At 33.5% G+C, this 19,114-nt stretch overlaps 1 protein-coding gene across 1 annotated transcript in view; it reads left to right on the top strand.

The window, feature by feature from the left end:
• Nucleotides 1–1,926: 1,926 nt before the first annotated feature.
• Nucleotides 1,927–19,114, top strand: part of EYS (eyes shut homolog) — a 1,185,464-nt gene continuing 1,168,276 nt past the window's right edge. The window contains 2 exon segments of the mRNA XM_010967844.3: nucleotides 1,927–2,804; nucleotides 6,660–6,765. Of these exon segments, the coding sequence (XP_010966146.2) occupies nucleotides 2,024–2,804; nucleotides 6,660–6,765 (887 nt within the window). The 5' untranslated portion in view covers nucleotides 1,927–2,023.

The raw sequence follows: 19,114 nt of genomic DNA, 5'->3' as shown, positions 1-19,114 counted from the left end.
CTCCTGGAATTCTCCTCCCTCGGCAATTTTCCTAGATGCTTCCACTTCATTGTCCAAGCTTATCCTTGTTTCCACTAAATGCCTCTGCCACTTGTTCTCATAATGTTCTAGACCATTCTTTTGGTAGAAGCTTGATGATGTCATTTGCCTAATAATCTGTCTCCTTAATTAAGTTCTTAGTTCTTTACATTGATATCTAATTTTGCTTGGTCATTGATGAATTCCTAGTACTTAGCATATTGCCTTGAACATAGAGCGGGATAAGTTCATTTGTATATTCTTTTAACTTTAGCAATATTATTAATTTAAATTCAGAAGTTATAGTTAACATATTTTAAATGGATGTGATTACACATAACTTTTAGTTCTAATAAAGTTATACTTCAGCACTTTCCATATGTATATTAAAGTCGCATGGGTATATTACTTATATGAATATATGTTTTATAGATTTATAATATCCACAAATGAATCTGTAAAGAAGTAATTTATAACTCTAATTTCTACATGATTTACAATAGACATCAAGATATTAGACTTACCATAAATATTTGATATGAACTCACAAATTAACAACATAACATAATGGCATAAAATTATTTATTTTAGCAATATTTAATTGATTATCAAGTTATACTAGAAAATACTGGGATTTTGAAAACTGACAAACAGGGATGTTAATTACTGAGTGAAATCAGACAGTCATGAAACATACCATTTATTGAATGACATATGTTTATATATTCTACATTTACATCTAATACTTATATATTTACACGGTCTAATTCAATCTTTAATTCTACTTTATGAAGTAAATATTACTATATTTATTTAAATTTGTCTCTTTAATACAGTCTTATCTATATAAGAGTGGAGGAAATGAAAACTCATGAGGTCTAGGAACACAGAATAAACAAATAATATACCTTAGATCCAGAGGTCATGCTTTTACATTATCCCACTTATTTCTCAGAATTTGAGCTTTGTTGTGAGGATTACAGTTTATTTCTTAAGTAGTAAACTGATTTATAGAGAAAACTCTCCATGTGTGTTCCATTTTTTAAAATTGAGCTAATATATTAAATGTCAAAATCCCTATTTGTTTTCTGGCCCTCTGAGCGTAATGATGCTTTCCAACAGAAGTGACCCGTGACCCATGACCCCTCCTTCCACATCAGTGTTGAGCTGTGAAGGAGAAAGTTACTCCCACTTCTATGTCTCATCCTTTCATTATACCATTTTATATTTCCTTTTCCCTCTTTGCCTACAACCCACATGCCATCCCTACAGACACTGGGGGGAAGACTCAAGCTCAGTTTAGTCATTTGCATAGCAGAATCTTCCACGAGTATTTTACATATGTGGGAGCTCCCACCTCCTGGATTACAAGAACATGATTTGTCACTAAAAAGCAACTTAAGCTTTATGTTTGTATGAAAATAGTGCATAAACATTACATTTGAAACCTTTTTATTTTTGTTTTTGTTTTTGTTTTTAAAAGATTTTCTAAAACTAATCAAAAGGGATACTTGCATTTGAGGAATATTAAAACCATTGATAAAAGAACGATCTTGATTACTACTGTGTTTCAGTTAGGTTGGAGTTTGGTATAAAAGACCACAGTAAGTTGCTGGGTTAATTATGTAATGATACCAGAAGTTTCCAGAAGCAGGTGGTTATATAGGACAGGACAAGATACAACATATCTTGACCACATGTTTCCTGGTCTTGTTTCCCAAAAAAAGTGCTTAGCTGCTGCTAACACAGTCCTTGCAGGAAGCAGGTAAGAATTTTCTACATCGTTCAGTAAGGCAGCAAAAACTTCAGAAATAATGTATTTTTTTTTTCTGTTTAAAGGGATAAACTGAATGCTACCGATCAAAATCCAGTCATCACATCTACTTGCACTTTGGGAATAAGGGGAAAAAAAGCCAGGTCCCAGGAATCCCTGAACAAAATTTCTGCTCAGAAATTTCCAGCAATATGGCAAGCCCATTCTGCAGCAATTCTTTATGACACCTTCATGATAGACCACAAAGTACAATTTCCCAAAATGACTCACAAACTAATTATGCTTGTGAGCATGGTGGTTCTTCACAGCACGTTTATAAGTGGAAAAACCACATGTGAACGGCGCCTAGTGGAGGAATGGCATACACATCCCTCGTCATATGTGGTGAATTGGACACTAACAGGAAATATTTGCATGGACTTCTATGGAGATTGCTGGTTTGGAGACGGAACTTCTAAAATGAATACTTCAGGCAATCAAGTCGTTCCCCAGATTTGCCCTTTGCAAATTCAATTAGGAGACATCCTTGTCATTTCTTCTGAACCATCTCTTCGATATCCAGATATAAATCTGATGAATGTTTCTGAAGTATCATTCATTGACTGTCTGCAAAATACCACAGCTGAGGATCAGTTACTTTTTGGTTGCAAACTAAACGGAATGCACACTGTTAATCCTAGGTGGCTGAGTGTTGGGACACACTATTTTATCACAGTAATGGCAAGTGGTCCAGCCCTTTGTCAGCTGGGACTTCGACTAAACGTGACAGTAAAAGAGCAGTTCTGCCAGGAATATCCGAGTTCAGAATTTTGCTCTGGACGTGGTAAATGTCTTACTGAAGTTTGGAGCAAGACATACAGCTGCCATTGTCCGCCTCCATTTTCTGGAAAGTACTGCCAAGAACTTGATGCATGTTCTTATAAACCATGCAAAAATAATGGCAATTGCATTAATAAAAAAGAAAAATGGAATAAACAAGGATATGAATGTATCTGTCTCCCACCATTTACAGGTAAGATGATCTTTTTAGATAACATAATTCTATTAAAATAGTAAAACAGACAATTCATCAACTGTTACTAAAAAACTGGATACATTTTGAAAAATTGAGTAGATATTTTAGAATGGGCTAAATTTGGATTCCAGGCATATAAAAATCCTGCCAGGCATTCTCTAAAATAAAATTTTTGCTTATTTAAAGATATTTTCTTAAAAACATTATAAGTTTTAACCTATTTTCACATCTTTCCCCCAATTCACTCTTAATGTCTCATTTAAAAAATTAAGATTATCAGAATAATATGTTTTATTCATTAAATTAAATTCCCAAGGTATTTGGAGCAAACAGTTCTGGGTGATAAATAGAAATAAAATGTGGATCTGAGCTGAAGAAGACAAGGTAATATGTTATTGGGGGGAGGGCACTGAAGTCACTTGGGAGAATCAGAGAAGAGGTAGCTGTACCAAAAATCCTGTTCGTGGGTGTTAGCTTGGCACCTTTAAAGTGATGACAGATCAGAGTAACAAGGAGGGAAAGAGCATGATGTAATTATTAACTGGTGATAATAAGCCAAATGAGAAGCAGTGATTAGGAAAGGTTGTGAAAGGAAGATATTTGATGAGTGGCTGAAGCCAGAGGAAGGGCAACCTGAGCTCAAATGTGAACTCTGTTGCCTGAGTTTGAAGCGAGGATTTAAGAGACATAGACTATTTCTATTTGAAAGTTTACTAGGGAATTTGGGTCATTAGAGGAAAGTGAAAAGAAGCATTGAGAAATGTAGGGAACATTTAACGTTTGGGAACATGTGAAAGAGTTTCTCTCAATGACAGTTCAGAGACCTGGGGTGGGAACTTACAGAAGTAACTTACAAAGGCAAGACAAAGATTATTAACAAACAAAGGGAAATACCTGGCGTGTTAACAAACAAAGGGCTGTCAACGGCAGGATGAGAAAACACAGAGCGAAGTAGTGGTGCATTTTGGTCACGACTGGGGAAGGAGGGTGGGCAGCTGATAGGACTAGAGTGGACGAGGCTTAGGGGTATAACCAATTTTGTTGGACAGACGTTGGGCGTTTCAAGAACGTTTTCCTAGTGTGCCTGGGAAGACTTCATTGGAGCCAGAGTTGAGGAGACTGTGTGATAAAATGTAACAGAAGACCTCTATAAACCACTGTAGGCTGCAAAATTCACCTCAGCCAATCATTCAGGAATAATTTTAGACTCTCTAGTAGGGAAGTACTGAGGCCATTTCAGACATTAATCCCAGCAATATCCACTGAACATCCTGTCTGTATAACTGGGATTGAATTCTCATTTGACTCTGCCGGCACTGGTGATAAAAGATGAAAATGACCCCAACACACAGTATATCAGACAATTAAAATTAAGACAGGTCTGCAGAAAAATTAAAGCACTCAAATTTATGCTGTAGGGTGAATGAAACAGTAATTATAATTGAGAGCTTGTAAAGCACACATTTTTTTTAACCCGTGCAAAGAATTTTGAAGAATATCTGTCCAGAAAATTTCTACCCCCTACCATTATATTAGCTGGCATAGATATAATCACATACCATGGAATATTATTTCAGTGATTTTATTGTTAACTGCATGGAATGTTTTGGGGGTTTTTTTCCCCAGTGTTTTTTGTTTACATATAAGAAACAGAGCAGTAGATAATATTTACACAAAATAATTAAATTTTAAACACCACAGAAGTACCTGATATTATTTATTTTTAAAACATTGAGCATATACCATGATGCCACTTTAGTTATAAACAATGAATGACTTTAATTTTAAATCTCAGAAGATACAGAAATGTGTAGAATTACCGAAGAAACTGAGAAGGTTCTCCGTGTTAGTATACTAGTGTTGTCATAACAAAGAACCCCGGTTTGAGAGGCTTCCACAACAGACATTTATTTTCTCAAAGCTCCAGAGGCTAAGTGGTCACAGTCAAGGTGTCAGGAGGACTGGTTTCTATGAGGCCTTTCTCCTCGGTCCATAGTCACCCATCTTCCCCCTTTGTCTTCATAACCCCTTTCCTCTGTATATGTCTGTGTCTCCTTCTCTTATAAGGACATCATCATATTTGATTAAGACCCAAGCTAGTGACCTCATTTAACCTTACTTAACCTTTATTATTTCTCTATTATAAGACCCCATCTTCAAGTACAGTCACACTATGAGGTCCTGGGGTTAGGATTTCAACCCAAGAATTTGTCACAATTTAGCCCCTCACATTCACTTGGACTGAAACTGAACATGACCAGTTGTACATCCTACTGTTACCTTAATTTTTTGTATGGAAGTATCTTGGCAGTCAATTATATTTATATAATATAATTATATTTGTGAGCAAAAACTGCTCACAAATCAAATTAAGAATTTTATTAGAATGCCAAATTTTGTGCAACTGCTTTTTAATTAAATTGTGTTTAATTGCAGCAGCCAAATAACTACATCCAGAGAAAATAAACTTATTTAAGACAATAGTCTTTCAGTGAGAACAGTTGCTCAGCATTAAGGATGCTGGGAGCAATGTTAAGTCAGTTAAAAAAACAAGGCAGATGACTGAATGGTTTTCCTTGGCTCTAAATGAGTGAAGAGATATTACCAACACTGTTCAGTTGTTACTTAAAGAGTCAGTGCCAACTTTAGCCTCTGTGCATAGTCTGCAGGAGTCAATTATAGGGGAGGATTTGTTTTTTAACACCTTTATTGTGGTATGATTCCTGTACAGTAAACTACACATATTTCAGATGTACATTTTGATGAATTTTGATAGATGTACACACCCATGAAACCACCACCCCAATCAAGATAGCTAACATTTCCATCACTTCCCAAGAGGTGCAATTTTCAAATTCCCAATTTATCCCTTCCCATCCGCTTTATCCCCTGGTAACCATAAGTTTGTTCTCTGTGTCTGTGAGTCTGTTTCTGTTGTGCAATTGTTTTGTAGTGATACCTGTCCACTTGTCATGCCCTGGTATTTTTTAGGCACATTCCCCTCTATAGGACATTATAAGATGATTAGTTACATAGGAAAATATGCTGTGCAAGGTTATGGCTTTTGATAAAGTAAGAGCATGAAAGCTTATACAAGTGGGATTTGGAAAAGTTGATAAAGCAGAAAAGAAGTGTGGAATTTTTTTTTTCCAAATAATTTTAGATAGATTAGATTTGATTAGATTTGATTAGATTTGATTTGACTTGATTTCACTGTGGAAAGAACACTTAATATGAGATCCATCTTCTTAAGCAAAATTTTAAGTGTAAAATATATTATTTTTGACAATAGGTACAATGTTGTACAACAGATCTCTGGAGCTTATTTTTCTTGCTTGACTGAAACTTTATGTCCTGGTTCCTGGTCAGACGGTATAATACTTTCACATTTTCCTTGTTTGAATCATTACCTTGGCTCAGTGGTAGGACTAAGATACAATATATATTTGATTATGTCACTTTAAATTACCACTTCACTGCTACTGGTGTATGTTGAAGAATTGGTACTTACATATATTAATATTATCTACTTTCAAAACATGATTCACATATTCAAATTATCATAAAAATTAACTAAAGCTCAAACATCAGCAATCAGAAAAATATGTGACTATTATACTATGTGTACAGAGGATGGAAAAGCTGATGTCAAATTTACTGGAATTAATTTTCATTTTAATTTAAATATATCATCATGAAGTGCTATTTCTTAATTAGAATTTCAGTCTTCAAAAATTTAGTATTATTTGTTATTAAAGAATTTGGGGGAAATTGATGACCATAACTAACTATATAGATACAATATACATATTTTAATCTCATTGAAAAATTAATTTTCTTTTATTTTTATAGTCATAAATTGCTCAGAAATAATTGCCCAATGTCAACCACATGTCTGTTTCCATGGAAACTGCAGCATTGTCACTGCAGATAGTTTCATTTGTGAATGTGAGGAATTGTTTTTCAGGTAAAAGTGCACGTATAAATTTATATACATGCATACACAAATGATTTTAATGGTGTCATTTATTTCAAATTAAACTTGGGACATTTTATTTATCCTGAAAAATACAAGTTTAATGGTTCTATATTTTGACTGTTTTTAGGGGTAAGTTTAATTAATCAATTTGCTTAACAAATGTTTATTCTGCTAAATATGTCATAATATATGAAGCGTTTGGACACCAGTTGACCAGTTTTCACCATGATAAAATAGAGTTTATTCTTAGGTACTAAAATATGTTTAGAAATAGTGCACATTTTGCACATAATTTCATTATAAGTAACATATTTCAATTATATGTAACATATTTCCTTAGGTAACATGTCATTACAGACAAATCCTCTTTTCGGAAGAGCAAAAATGTTTCATTCCTCCTCAAGTGAATTGAAAGATGTGAAGTAAAATCATTGTTTAAACCAATACTATCTCATAGATTAAATATTTAAACGATGAAAATGTGTTAACCATCCACATCTCATTTTTGAGCTCTTCTACAGCTCCCTGTTTCCTAGAAAATATAACTCATCATCAGTGTGTGTGTCCCGCTCCATGACGTCTTTGGGCAGTGGTGTCACCAGCCACAATTAGACACCTAAAGATTCATTTTGTGGGAGTGAAACAAAGATACATGACTCCTAAACTGCAGAGAATGGTGTTTCCTTGCAGATCCTTCCACCTAACCTAGCAGAGGGAGATTTGACATGTTGGTAGAACATATCAGCCACTGCCAACAGTGGGAGGGGCTGGTAGCAACACAGGCAGTAAGAACTCCAACAACTGTTTTCAAAAAAATGTTTTCGGGTCTTCTTTTATTTTTTTTTTTCCCATCAGGTCATCTCTCTCCTTGAGATAGGCTATGCATCACAAGATGTTTTGTAATAGCTTATCATAGGCTGCAGATGTACGAAGACCATATAATATATCTACCAAACTGTGGCATTTTTTGAGCAAAAGAGGAATCTAAAAGCAGTTGTAAATACATAATATTTGAAATATTCATTTATTTACCAGCAAGTTAGTTTCATTAAGTAAGCAGACATATGAAGTAGTCCTATCCAAAAATTACTTTTTGACATAAAATTCTTCCCAAGGAAAGTATTTGTAACTTGCAAATCAAAAGGACATTTTAAAACATAATCTATATTGATTATCTAGACATTGTAAAATAATACAAGCAGAAACTATGTTTAGCCAAATTTATCTCTAATACTAAGTTGCTAGTATTTGTCTTATTATTTTAATTTTCATAAAGCTATACCCTCTTCAAAGTTGATTTATGATTATTAAGTGTGAAGTCATTAATGCCATCGATTGACTTTTCTCTGCTCTTAATTGAGGATGTTTTCACTGAACACATGTTGAGGTTCCTGTTAATCTTTAAGGGAAGTCTGCTAAATGGAAAGTGTTTTTCATTCTATTTTTGTATAAAATAAATTGATTTTAAGTTGATAGAATATTTCCATAGGGGTTACAGTTTTATTCTGTTCAGAATTACTTTTTGACCAAAATTTTCAAAGAGAATCTTCATGAAACAAATGATCTCCACATATGATTTCTTTGAATGTTGGGAGAAACTTGGGTACTGCCAAGCTGTAAGTCTTCTCAATTGATTTCCATTACATTCTAGCACATAAAATTGTCTATGAAATACAAGATCCTCCTCAAATGTTGCTTCTCACAAGTCCAGCTTTCCAAAACACAGTTTATAACATTTATCTTGAGAACGTTTACATTTATTGAATTTGTTGTGTCTTCATTGTATTGTGCAAGAATAAGTTTTAATGTCCTTTTTTAAATGAATACAACTCTTACTTTCAAAAACTGTTTTTGTGCTTAATTTATTATTTTTTTTAAATTAAGTGCTTATGGCTGATATTGAACAAGATGCAACCCAATTTTACAGGGTTCTCTCACCAAAATACCAAGACCTCCCAGAGACACTTGGATTTATTTTCAGTCATTCTTCACAAGTTTAAACGTTTCTAAAACTCAAATGTTAATAGACAGCAGTGAGAGAAAGCACATTCTGCTATGTGACACTTTTTATTTTTTCATATCAGCTCTATCATAAAAAAATGTATTTATTGTCCTACAAATATTTCAAATTTGTAAAGTTTGCAACTATAGATTCTATTCCAATTGTGTAAACATAATTAGTTTGCTTTTAAAATATGAATTTGTATGAACCACAATAAATTCCAAGTATATTTTTCCATCCTTTTCTCAACTTGATCAAACAATGTCTGTATCATGATAAACTTAACAATATTTATAATTTTAGAACAAGAACTCAAATAACTTTATCTTTGAACATTTTTACTGACTTTTCAATAGCATTTTAATATTTAATGTCAGATGTATTGCCTTCAACAGAATAAACTTGTAAAGTTCTATTTTTAATTCAATGAGTTGGTTGGAAAAATCAAGCCTATTATTCAAATGAAGGGATTTTCTTTTTGAAGCCTCTGATTTTACAATTATTAACCTGGAATCTTTTAACTTTCTGTGAATTTATTCTACTAATTGAGCCTACACATTTATAATCATTTTACTTTGTTTTATGTGTGGAGAAAATCTCAAGAGAATATGTGTGAAATAATTTTGGGATAGTTATTTGATCTAAAGGAAAATACACACTTCACAGAGTGAAATGTAAAGATACCTTCTGCATCTACACCTAAATCTTCAGAAGCAGGGAGTCTTCTAAAACAATTACTAACTTTTTTTCCTTGAAAATTTTTCCCAAGAAATGGGAAAAATTAATTTTTTAATTTTTAAAAATTATGTGTGAAGTGTAGTTGATTTAAAATGTTAGTTTCAGGTATACGGCAAAGTGATTCAACTATACATATACATACATATATATTTTTCTTTTCAGATTCTTATTCATTATATGTTATTATAAGAAATTGAATATAGTTCCCTGTGCTATACAGTAGGTCCTTGTTGTTTATCTATTTTATATATAGTAATATGTGTCTGTTCATCCCCAACCTCTAGTTTATCCATCCCTGCCCTTTCCCCTTTGGTAACCATAATTTGTTTTCTATGTGCATCAGTCTGTTTTTGGTTTGTAAATAGAATTTGTACCATTATTTTTAGATTCCACATATAAGTGATACCATATGATATTTGTCTTTCTCTGTCTAACTTACTTCAGTCAATATGATAACCTGTATTTCCATCCATGTTGCTACAAATGGCAAAAGGCATTATTTCATTCTTTTTTATGGTTGAGTAATATTCCATTGTGTGTGTGTGTGTGTGTGTGTGTGTGTGTGTGTGTGTGTGTGTGTGTGTGTATCTCACATATTCTTTATCCAGTAATCTGTTGATTGATATTTAGGTTGTTTCCATGGCTTGGCTATTGTAAATAGTGCTGCTGTAAACACTGGGGTACATTTTTTTTTCAGATTTTAGTTTTCTCCAGATCCTTTTAAAATAGATGCTGATGGTTCTTTAACTAACATGTGTCTTCTGATTTCATATCGTCAGTGATGTCACTACACTCAGTGGTGAATCATTAAAGTGACATAGTCTAGGGGCAAATTCCATATTCATGCCTGACTTTCTAGGGAAACATAAGTTTGAAACATACTTTTTAAATTTAAAAGTGTAAATTACTTTGGATATTATTGCATTTTAAGTATTTATTGTAAAATAAGAAATAAATATCAGTACAGAATAAAATGTGAAGGGTTATATATTTATACCAAGGGCTTGCAAACTTTTTTTCTGTAAAGGATCAGAGCCATATGTTCTCTATCACAATGACTCAGCTCTGCTATTGTAGTGTGAAAGCATCTGTAGACAGTATGAAAATACATGAATTTTGTTATGTTCCAATAAAAATTTATATGTAAAAATCAGTGGAAAGTCATATTTGGCTCCCAATTTAGAATTTACCAACCCCTGATTTATATCATACAACAAATGACCAATTCTGTAGCAAGAATATATAAACTCTCTACAAACTCTATGACAGGAGTATTTGGCCTCAGTTTGTGTCTCATATAAAAACTGGATAAAATCCGTAATTTCCTGTCGTCCCACTGAACCAGCTTACTTCCCATCAACAGTTTTCAGATCCTTCTCCTGCTGAGATAAGAAGGAGGCAGCTGTTTGTGGCAGCTAGGTTTTCAAAATCCACAAACTGCCCTTAAATGAGAGATGTAATACACTTTGCATCTGAAAAGGACTGAGAAAAGAGGTAGGTTATCACTGGTAAACTTTCCAATTTGTCCTCATGTTAAGATAAAATAATACTGCTATGTCCTAAAAAAGACCATGGCAGAACCTAAAGTGCAAAACAGAGAGCTGTCAAACCCACGTGTTTACTTTCATGCTACTGTGAATAACAGTACTTGGTTAGAAAATGCAGGACAAATGGTAACTTGATAATTGGGGAGAACTTCTGTCTCAGCAATATTGTGTCTTTCACTTCATGTGTTAAACTTTCACTTCATGTGGACAAAACAGGATGATGACTCTATTTAAAGGTCTAGTTACTGTAATAGATTGGAATATTTTTTGGTACGCACGGTATCATTCTTTGACTTAAAGCCTTAGCCAAAAATGTACAGGAAGCATCACATTTTTGAAACTTACAAAGTATGTATGCATGCATGCATATGTGTGTGCATGTACCAGCCATCTGTGTACGTATGCATCTATCCATCTATCTATCCAGTGATCTGAGATGTATTTCCTAATTAGTTTCTTCAAAAACTTTAAGGAACTAATAAATGTATAATCTTTTTGACCACTGTGATGATCTGTACATATTAATGTATACGATCTGATATATGAAACAGAATTCAGAAATAAGTTGAGAGTTTGGTGTTCCAAAGACTCATATTAAAAGTCAGAAACTTTATATCTCCAGTGTCCTATCAATTAGTTATTATTACATAAATTAGCCTTTATGTCAAATTTCCATTGCTCTTGAATTTCACTTCAAACTGAGAATTTTGGAACTCATGTCTTTTGGGAAGTTATAGCTATCATGCTAGAAGCAGTTTAACAACCCGCAGCGAATGCAAATTTAAATCAAGACTGCGGCGAAATAAGGTGTGGAATACACCAATCCTATTTTAAAACTAGTGAGACTTGAGAAAAAATATATTCCTGTTTTTAGGGCACCTCAAATATTGTGATAAAGTATGAATAAGAATAATTAGTTATGAGGTCAAACAGAAACCACAGACCTTATAAAAGCAAAATTAAGAAGTAAAGGTCTAATCTAAAGCAGTATAAAAATGTATTCTTCTGAGTAATTCCTAACTTGAAAATGTTATATAAGATTTATGTATCCATTATAAAGTGATTTTCTCTAACTTTATAACTTCATAAGGTTTATTCCATAAAATTTTAATGTATTTCTGAGCAATTTAAGGAACCAGTAAAATTTTCATGCTACATATGGTCAGTTCTGGACTTATTTTCAAAACTTTTCAAATATGATTTTGATATAGGAATAAGTGATTGTCAGAAAACAAACTCTCAGTCTCAGCTTAGTACTTACTTACAGCTACAAAAAGTAATTTTAGTTTCAAGAGTCAAGAAGGCTTATTTGCAAGGCACACTGTAATCTTTGTAACAAAGTTGAATGATTTTTGGAAACCATCCATGGCATTGGAGAAATAATCATTTTTCAGGTTGTAATAACCTCAGGTGTCATTCCAACAAGTAACAAGAGGTCTAATCTGATTAATGAAGAATACTATGACATTTAATTAGCAGTTTAAAGCAGAAGGTAGGCAGAATATTTCTCAAGATAGAGTAAATTACTCCATCTTCAAAATCCCTACCAGTGGGTAGAATTTGTGAAGAATAGTATTTTGTTAATGGGGAAAGCTAGCAGGAGTTAAATCAGATTTAACTTTCTTCATTCTCAATAACTGAACTTTAATCCTATTTTGAAACTCAGTTCTGATAGAAGTTGGAAAACTAATCTCAGTCAATTCTACCCTACCTTTAACCCCCTGCCAGGTAGAGAATTGAACTAGTCCTGTAAGTGTAATTTGTGAGTATTGTGGATAGTGAATCATGTTACACGGGCCAACAGGCACTCTACAGGTGCAATCAACTCTACGGCATAGCATTCATACAATCTGGAGTTAAAATTATGGCAAATATTTACACTGAATGATTTACATGATTTTTTTTAGCTTTTGACCAGGAAGGAGCCGATGTCCTTTACTCTGGATTGTTACTATTTTTACAATTGTCAAACCTTATTTTATTTTATGGTATTTTTCTTCCTGATTCTCCAGTCACTGTGATCATTACCAGCACTGATGGTGACCTGTAGTCTAAGCACTGCGTAACCCACAGTTACACAGCACTAAACAGCAAGGGTTCTCTATCCAGTCATTGACATTGATGATTTCCTTCGCTACCCTTCTCCATCCCAATAAAGGACTGAAGCTTCCTTTGTGTCTTCTGGGATTTTTTTGTGCCCTTCCATTCGTGGTATATCCTTCTTGACTGATTGGCAAAACAGTGCATCCAAGTGCTGCGGATCCCACTTCAAACTGTCTCAAGACAAGTTGTGAGTCTACTAATATCTGGTATATATTATTCATTTAGTAAGTGGTAATCATTGATAATTATGAGATCTCAGGATGATCACAAAGGTTTTAATTTCTCGTGTTGGTGAATGAGAGCATAAACTGATTACAAATGAAAAGGCTTGAATGTCCAACAAGGCATTTAATTTACCTAAAGTTATGAAACGTGTATGTTGTCATGCTAATTTCAGTGCCTCTTGTTATTATTCAGCAAATAGAATGCTTATTAAGTACTATTTACTATGTGTTTTTCCTTTTATAAGAAAACAAGCCCATGAAATAGTTAATCTCATCTCTGTTTTCACTTTTTGAGGAAGTGGTGGAAATAGAATCAAAACTTGGACGATTTTCCTCTAGTGATACTGATCTCAAGCCAATGTCCTGCTGTGTCTCTGGTGACAAGCTAACTAAATAGCAGTGGCACAGTGTCAGCGCAATTTGTGTAGGCTCATCGCATCTAGAGACATTGAGAAACACGCTTACTCACTTTGTCTTCTTTAAGTTATCTGTTGATCTGTAGAAAACCGTTATCTATCCTAGATAGAAGTAATTAGTGGTATACGTGTATTACAAATGCTTCTTTACCTCTGTCACTTGTCTTTTTCATCTTTTAATCCATGTATTTTGATGAGCAGATGTTTTATATGTTGATGAAGTCCAATTTATCATTTTTTTCCCTTCTATGTTTTGGTGGGTATTGTGTTTCTTTAGGTAACTTTAGCATATCTCAAATACATAAAGATACTTTCCGATATATTCATCTCAAAGATTTACACTTTAGGTTGATGATACATTCAAAGTTAAGTTTTGTGATTCGTATAATGTAGGAATCAATGTTCTTTTTCTTTTTCACATAAAAAAGATCCAGTTGTTCAGCAGAATTGTGGAAAACTCTCCTTACCCATGAATTTGCTTGGCATCTTTGTCAAAAATCAATTAAACATACACATGTGTCTGTTTCTATATTCTCCATTCTGCTCCATCCATCTATTGATTCTCCCTTTAGCCAATAACACCCTCTCTTGATTAGTATAGATGTATAATGAAACCTGAGGTTATGCAGTATGAGTTTTTTAAACTTCTTTTTTCTTTATCAAGATAATTTTGGCTAACCTAGATACTTTGCATTTCCATACAAATCTTAGAATCAATTTGCAAATGTACCTAAAAATTTCTGCTAGCATCTTAATTTGGACTGGTTTGAACGTACCGTTCAATTTGAGGAGGATAACCACTTAGCAATATTCGATTTTCTAATCTATGAGAATGATACATGGGTCTAATTATTTAGGGTTATATTCTCTAGCTTTCAGGGGAAGGGACTTTCCCATTAAAAATAATTTTGTTAAATTTATTTTTAAGTATTTTAATATGCTTGGTGATAAGTATAATTATTTTTATATTTTTCTAGCCATTTGCTGTTATATATATAGACATATAATTAATATTTATGTTACCTTGTGCCCCGTCTCTTAAAAATGAAAGGTATAGTCTTGCTACAAATGGCCACATATGTAATATGAATATTGGCTTATTTTGGATTCAGAATGTGTTCAATTTATATACCAGCTATGAAAATTGCATGATTACATTGTTTTTCAGGTGAGAAAGTATAATAACTACTTTAAGCCTTGTAATATTAAACACACCAGTGCCTCCCCCTTGTAGAGTGCTGAATTGGCTATCATTAGTGACAGATGTTCTATGCGTTGCAATTACACTGCCTATATAATTGTGATAACTTTCCACATCTGATTTGTCAGTTTCAGTGATTTAAAAGTCACTTGATGACTGCCTGAAAATTACTGAGGTTTTTCCTCTGTTAAATAATTTCTGCTGCTACAGTGTCTTTTTTAATAAGTTCTAGAATTCTGGTGAAGTCTGCATGTCTCAGTTCCTTGTTTAACTAAACAGGTGTGACAATTTATAAAATTCTATGCAAAAGCTCTCTAATTACTCCATCTTGGGACTTTGAAATGTGTTTATGGGGAAAAGCCACAAACTTATTTTTTAGGCACAGTGACATTTTTAAACATATGGCTTCAACTTTTATTTAGTGAAAAAACTGGAAAATGAAAATCTAGAAAGTTGAATTTACCAAACATTTTACCTTTAATCTATAAATAATTTTGTTACTCTATTTTGCCTTTGATACTTAATGGTATTTCAGTTTCAGATGCTGGCTATAGAATCCCAGTGCAAGAATTGCTAAAGTATTATAAACATCCCTTTCGGTAGAACTGTTCATACTTGATTTCTTTAATATGCTGAGTTGATTACAGTGATCAAAAATTCCATTTTTCACAATTTACTTCATTATGACCAGGCTCATCTGATAACTCTATCAACCCCCCGCTGTCTCGGTTCAGGAGCAGTTTTATAAATGGCCTGAGACAGATGAACATTTCCTGGCTCAAGACAAATGTTTGCAAATAATTAATACATTTTGATACCAAATTGTGTCTCGATTCAGTGGAATTCTTCATCAAGCTAAAGAGTAATTTTTAAAACAATATGAGACAATAAATTAAGATGAACATTTTAATGAGATACCAATTGCGTAAGTTTGGAAAGAAATTAATTTATTTTCTGTCACTTGTATGTTAGATTTGATTCTAGCAGTGTCTGCCTCCCTATCGATGGCAGACTGACTTTATAGCTATACTTGGTATACTGGATATACATGAGCTTAGATCTTTTAGGGAGCACTTTTCACAGAGTTTATTCTGTTTTCTAATAGAATGCAAAGAGCACGCATCATGGCAGATGAGCCCATCATGCAGTGTTTAAGGACGGAGATTTCACTTCCGGTGCAGAATTCCAAGAACTTAAGCTTCTCTAATTCCACCACGCCTACTTCTTTGGAAGCAACTCCTCCTTCAGGATAGAAATCCTAATATGTTTCCCCTGAAAAAAAGTGTCTGTTAACTGTTAATAGGCATTATACTTGTATAATGAAGAATTTCATTTGATATGGTGGGAACTACAGAGCAAACATCACTTTTAGCTTTCTGAATTCATGTGATCAGTTCTACAAAATTCTATAACCGCTTATTATTTCTGAGCCTAGGACACAATACCTGATTAAATTCAATTACTTCATGAAGAGATGATAATGCAGAGGGAGGGGTGTGTGTGTGTGTGTGTAGGTGGGGAGTAGAATTTATAAAATGAAGTATAACAACAATTGTCATGTAACTCTTTTCAAAAGCCAGTACAATTCTGATAAAAATCTAAAATGTTAATTTCAAAATACCGTTTTTTTTCACACTTGCTTATAGAAAATTCACTTATTTTCAAGTGAAATATTTTACCCCTCACAGAAGTTTGATAGCGTATATAAATTTAACCCTATAATCTTGAATTTTCAAGAGTTTCTTTTAGGCTTTAAAATATTGTTAACGAGTGAACCTACAGCTCCACCAAGCATACATAAGAGGACCAAGGGCAGAAAGATGGAAGATGACTAGTGTTAACTAACTGAAAGGAGGTAGCTTTTTTTTTAAATCGAAGTATGGTTGATTTGCAATGTTGTATTTGTTTCTGATGTACAGCGTAGTGATTCAGTTATACACATATATGTATAATCTTTTTCATATTATTTTTTCAGTATAGGTTATTATGAGCTACTGAATATATTTCCCTGTGCTAAACAGTAGGACCTTGTTGCTTTGAAAGGAGGTAGCTTTTAAATCTCACTTGGTAGCAGTTTGTTTTTGTAACCAAAACCCAAGGACTTCTAACCGTAGATGGAAATACTGCTACAGCCATTCTGTTGTCTACCACAGAACTCGTTTTTTGTTGTTGCTGTTTTGGTTTTGGTTTTTCTCTTTGATCCTGTGAAATAAAGGTGATTCTCTGGTTTCCTCTTCCTCAGCTGGACAGAGCAAAGGTGCCACTTCTACCATGTACTGTGCACCACGAGGGCAGGATTCCTTCCTCCGAGCCAATAATTGGGTTTATCAGACTATCGCTTTATCCATCTCTCTCAAAATCCCTTTCTTTGAGCTCCATGCCACCTCACATTAGACTTGCTACTGTTTTAGTGTTTTCATTTACTGTCTTTTTGGTCCCTCATTATTAATTGATGGATCCAGGACCTCGCTTATAATCTTTCTGTTGCAAATCTTATTACCACTATTTTAAGATCTTACTTTAAATTCTTTGACTCCTTCAACTCCAACAAATATCACAATCATTTCACAGTGCAACTCACACCCACAAAGATGCCAAGAACTTGTCATCATCTTGAAATACTAAGTTGTTCCTCTAACCCTTTCACTTTCTGAATCATTCTACATTTCAGTTTTGGAGCCCACGTTAATTTTTTATTTTTTCTCCTGAGGAGGCTGTTTCGCTTGGAAAATTGTTTTGTTGAGTTCAAGGATTTGGAAATGATTCCATGTCTCTTGTTTATTAATCTTGACCAAGAAACTTAATTAACTTCTCTGAAGTTATGTTTCTTTATGTGAGGTAGTTGGAGGGAAAAAAAAAAGAACATTATGTTGAAAAAATGTGAGTTAGATCTTGTATTTAACATGCAAATACTGTTCCTGGCATCTAGAAAGCACTAGATTATTGTTAATTTCCTCTCGTGAAATGGTTCTGTTCTTTCATAATTAATCAAAACCCCGGTGTCACACTGCTGTCGTACCCTCTGAAGCATGTTGTTCTATTTGGATTATTCAGATCATGTGTTTTCTCTGATCCTTTTTAAGGTTACCAACCAACATGTGGAGGAAATGCCAACATTTTCTGACTTTACACATATGTCTGTAGCCTTCAGACTCATCCGTACCCTCAACAGTGACTTGCTTTCCTTTTTAGATGCTTAAACAGGAACATCTCTGATCGCCTACTGCCACTTTTCCAAAATATCAAAGTTATTTTTGTTGTTCAACTGATCTAAAGTTTCCCTCACCTCATCTCCATGTGTCAGATAATTTTTATCTTCCTCACAGAAAGGACACAGCAAGTACGATATCCATTAACTTTCATCTATTACTTATCAATGTATTGTAACCATATAATCCCTTACCTCCTTTCCCTTAGTTTTATTCACTTTTATGTGTCTGTTTATGATAATAACTTTCTGTCCTGAATTCCTTCCCTTGCACGTATCCTAATGTAATTTATGCATTTAGCCCGATTGTATTTATTATATGATACGATTTTATTTTCCAAGGGAATTGCGCTTTATCCATTCATCTTACTTGATGAGGGTAGATTGTTTTATTTGGTAAACCCTGGCCATTTCTTATAGTCTAGGGCCTGTAGGAGTTTGGATCCAGGGAAATTAATTTTGACTTTTTGGCATGTAAGAGAAGAAATACTGGAAACGTTGTACACTAGTTAGAAAGTAAAAGCTTAGAAAAGCAACACTATTGTGAAAGACAATGTTTACAAATGCCAGTCTAGGAATTAAGTAGGAAAAAATAACACATTTTAAATGAAAAATGATGAAATATAATAATAATAAGACAGCATGATTATTCTCCAGAGCAGTAAAACAAAGTCCTTAGTGTTTGACTTTCTCTCATTTGGGTTAGATTTCTTCTCATTTTGCCTGTAACTGAAATCACATTTTTATACAAAGAAGATAATTTATGTTTCCACTTATGTTCTGTATGATTGAATGAGATACTGCAGTGAATTTTAAATAATTTGTGAGTAATTCATGATCAGTAAACAGTTCTTCAAAAAACTTCAAGGCATATTATTTAAAAGCTCAT

The sequence above is a fragment of the Camelus bactrianus genome, chromosome 8, assembly GCF_048773025.1.
Source record: "Camelus bactrianus isolate YW-2024 breed Bactrian camel chromosome 8, ASM4877302v1, whole genome shotgun sequence".
Classification (NCBI taxonomy): Eukaryota; Metazoa; Chordata; class Mammalia; order Artiodactyla; family Camelidae; genus Camelus; species Camelus bactrianus.
Note: the sequence above shows the minus strand (reverse complement) of the source record. Positions and strands in the feature narration are given on the sequence as shown.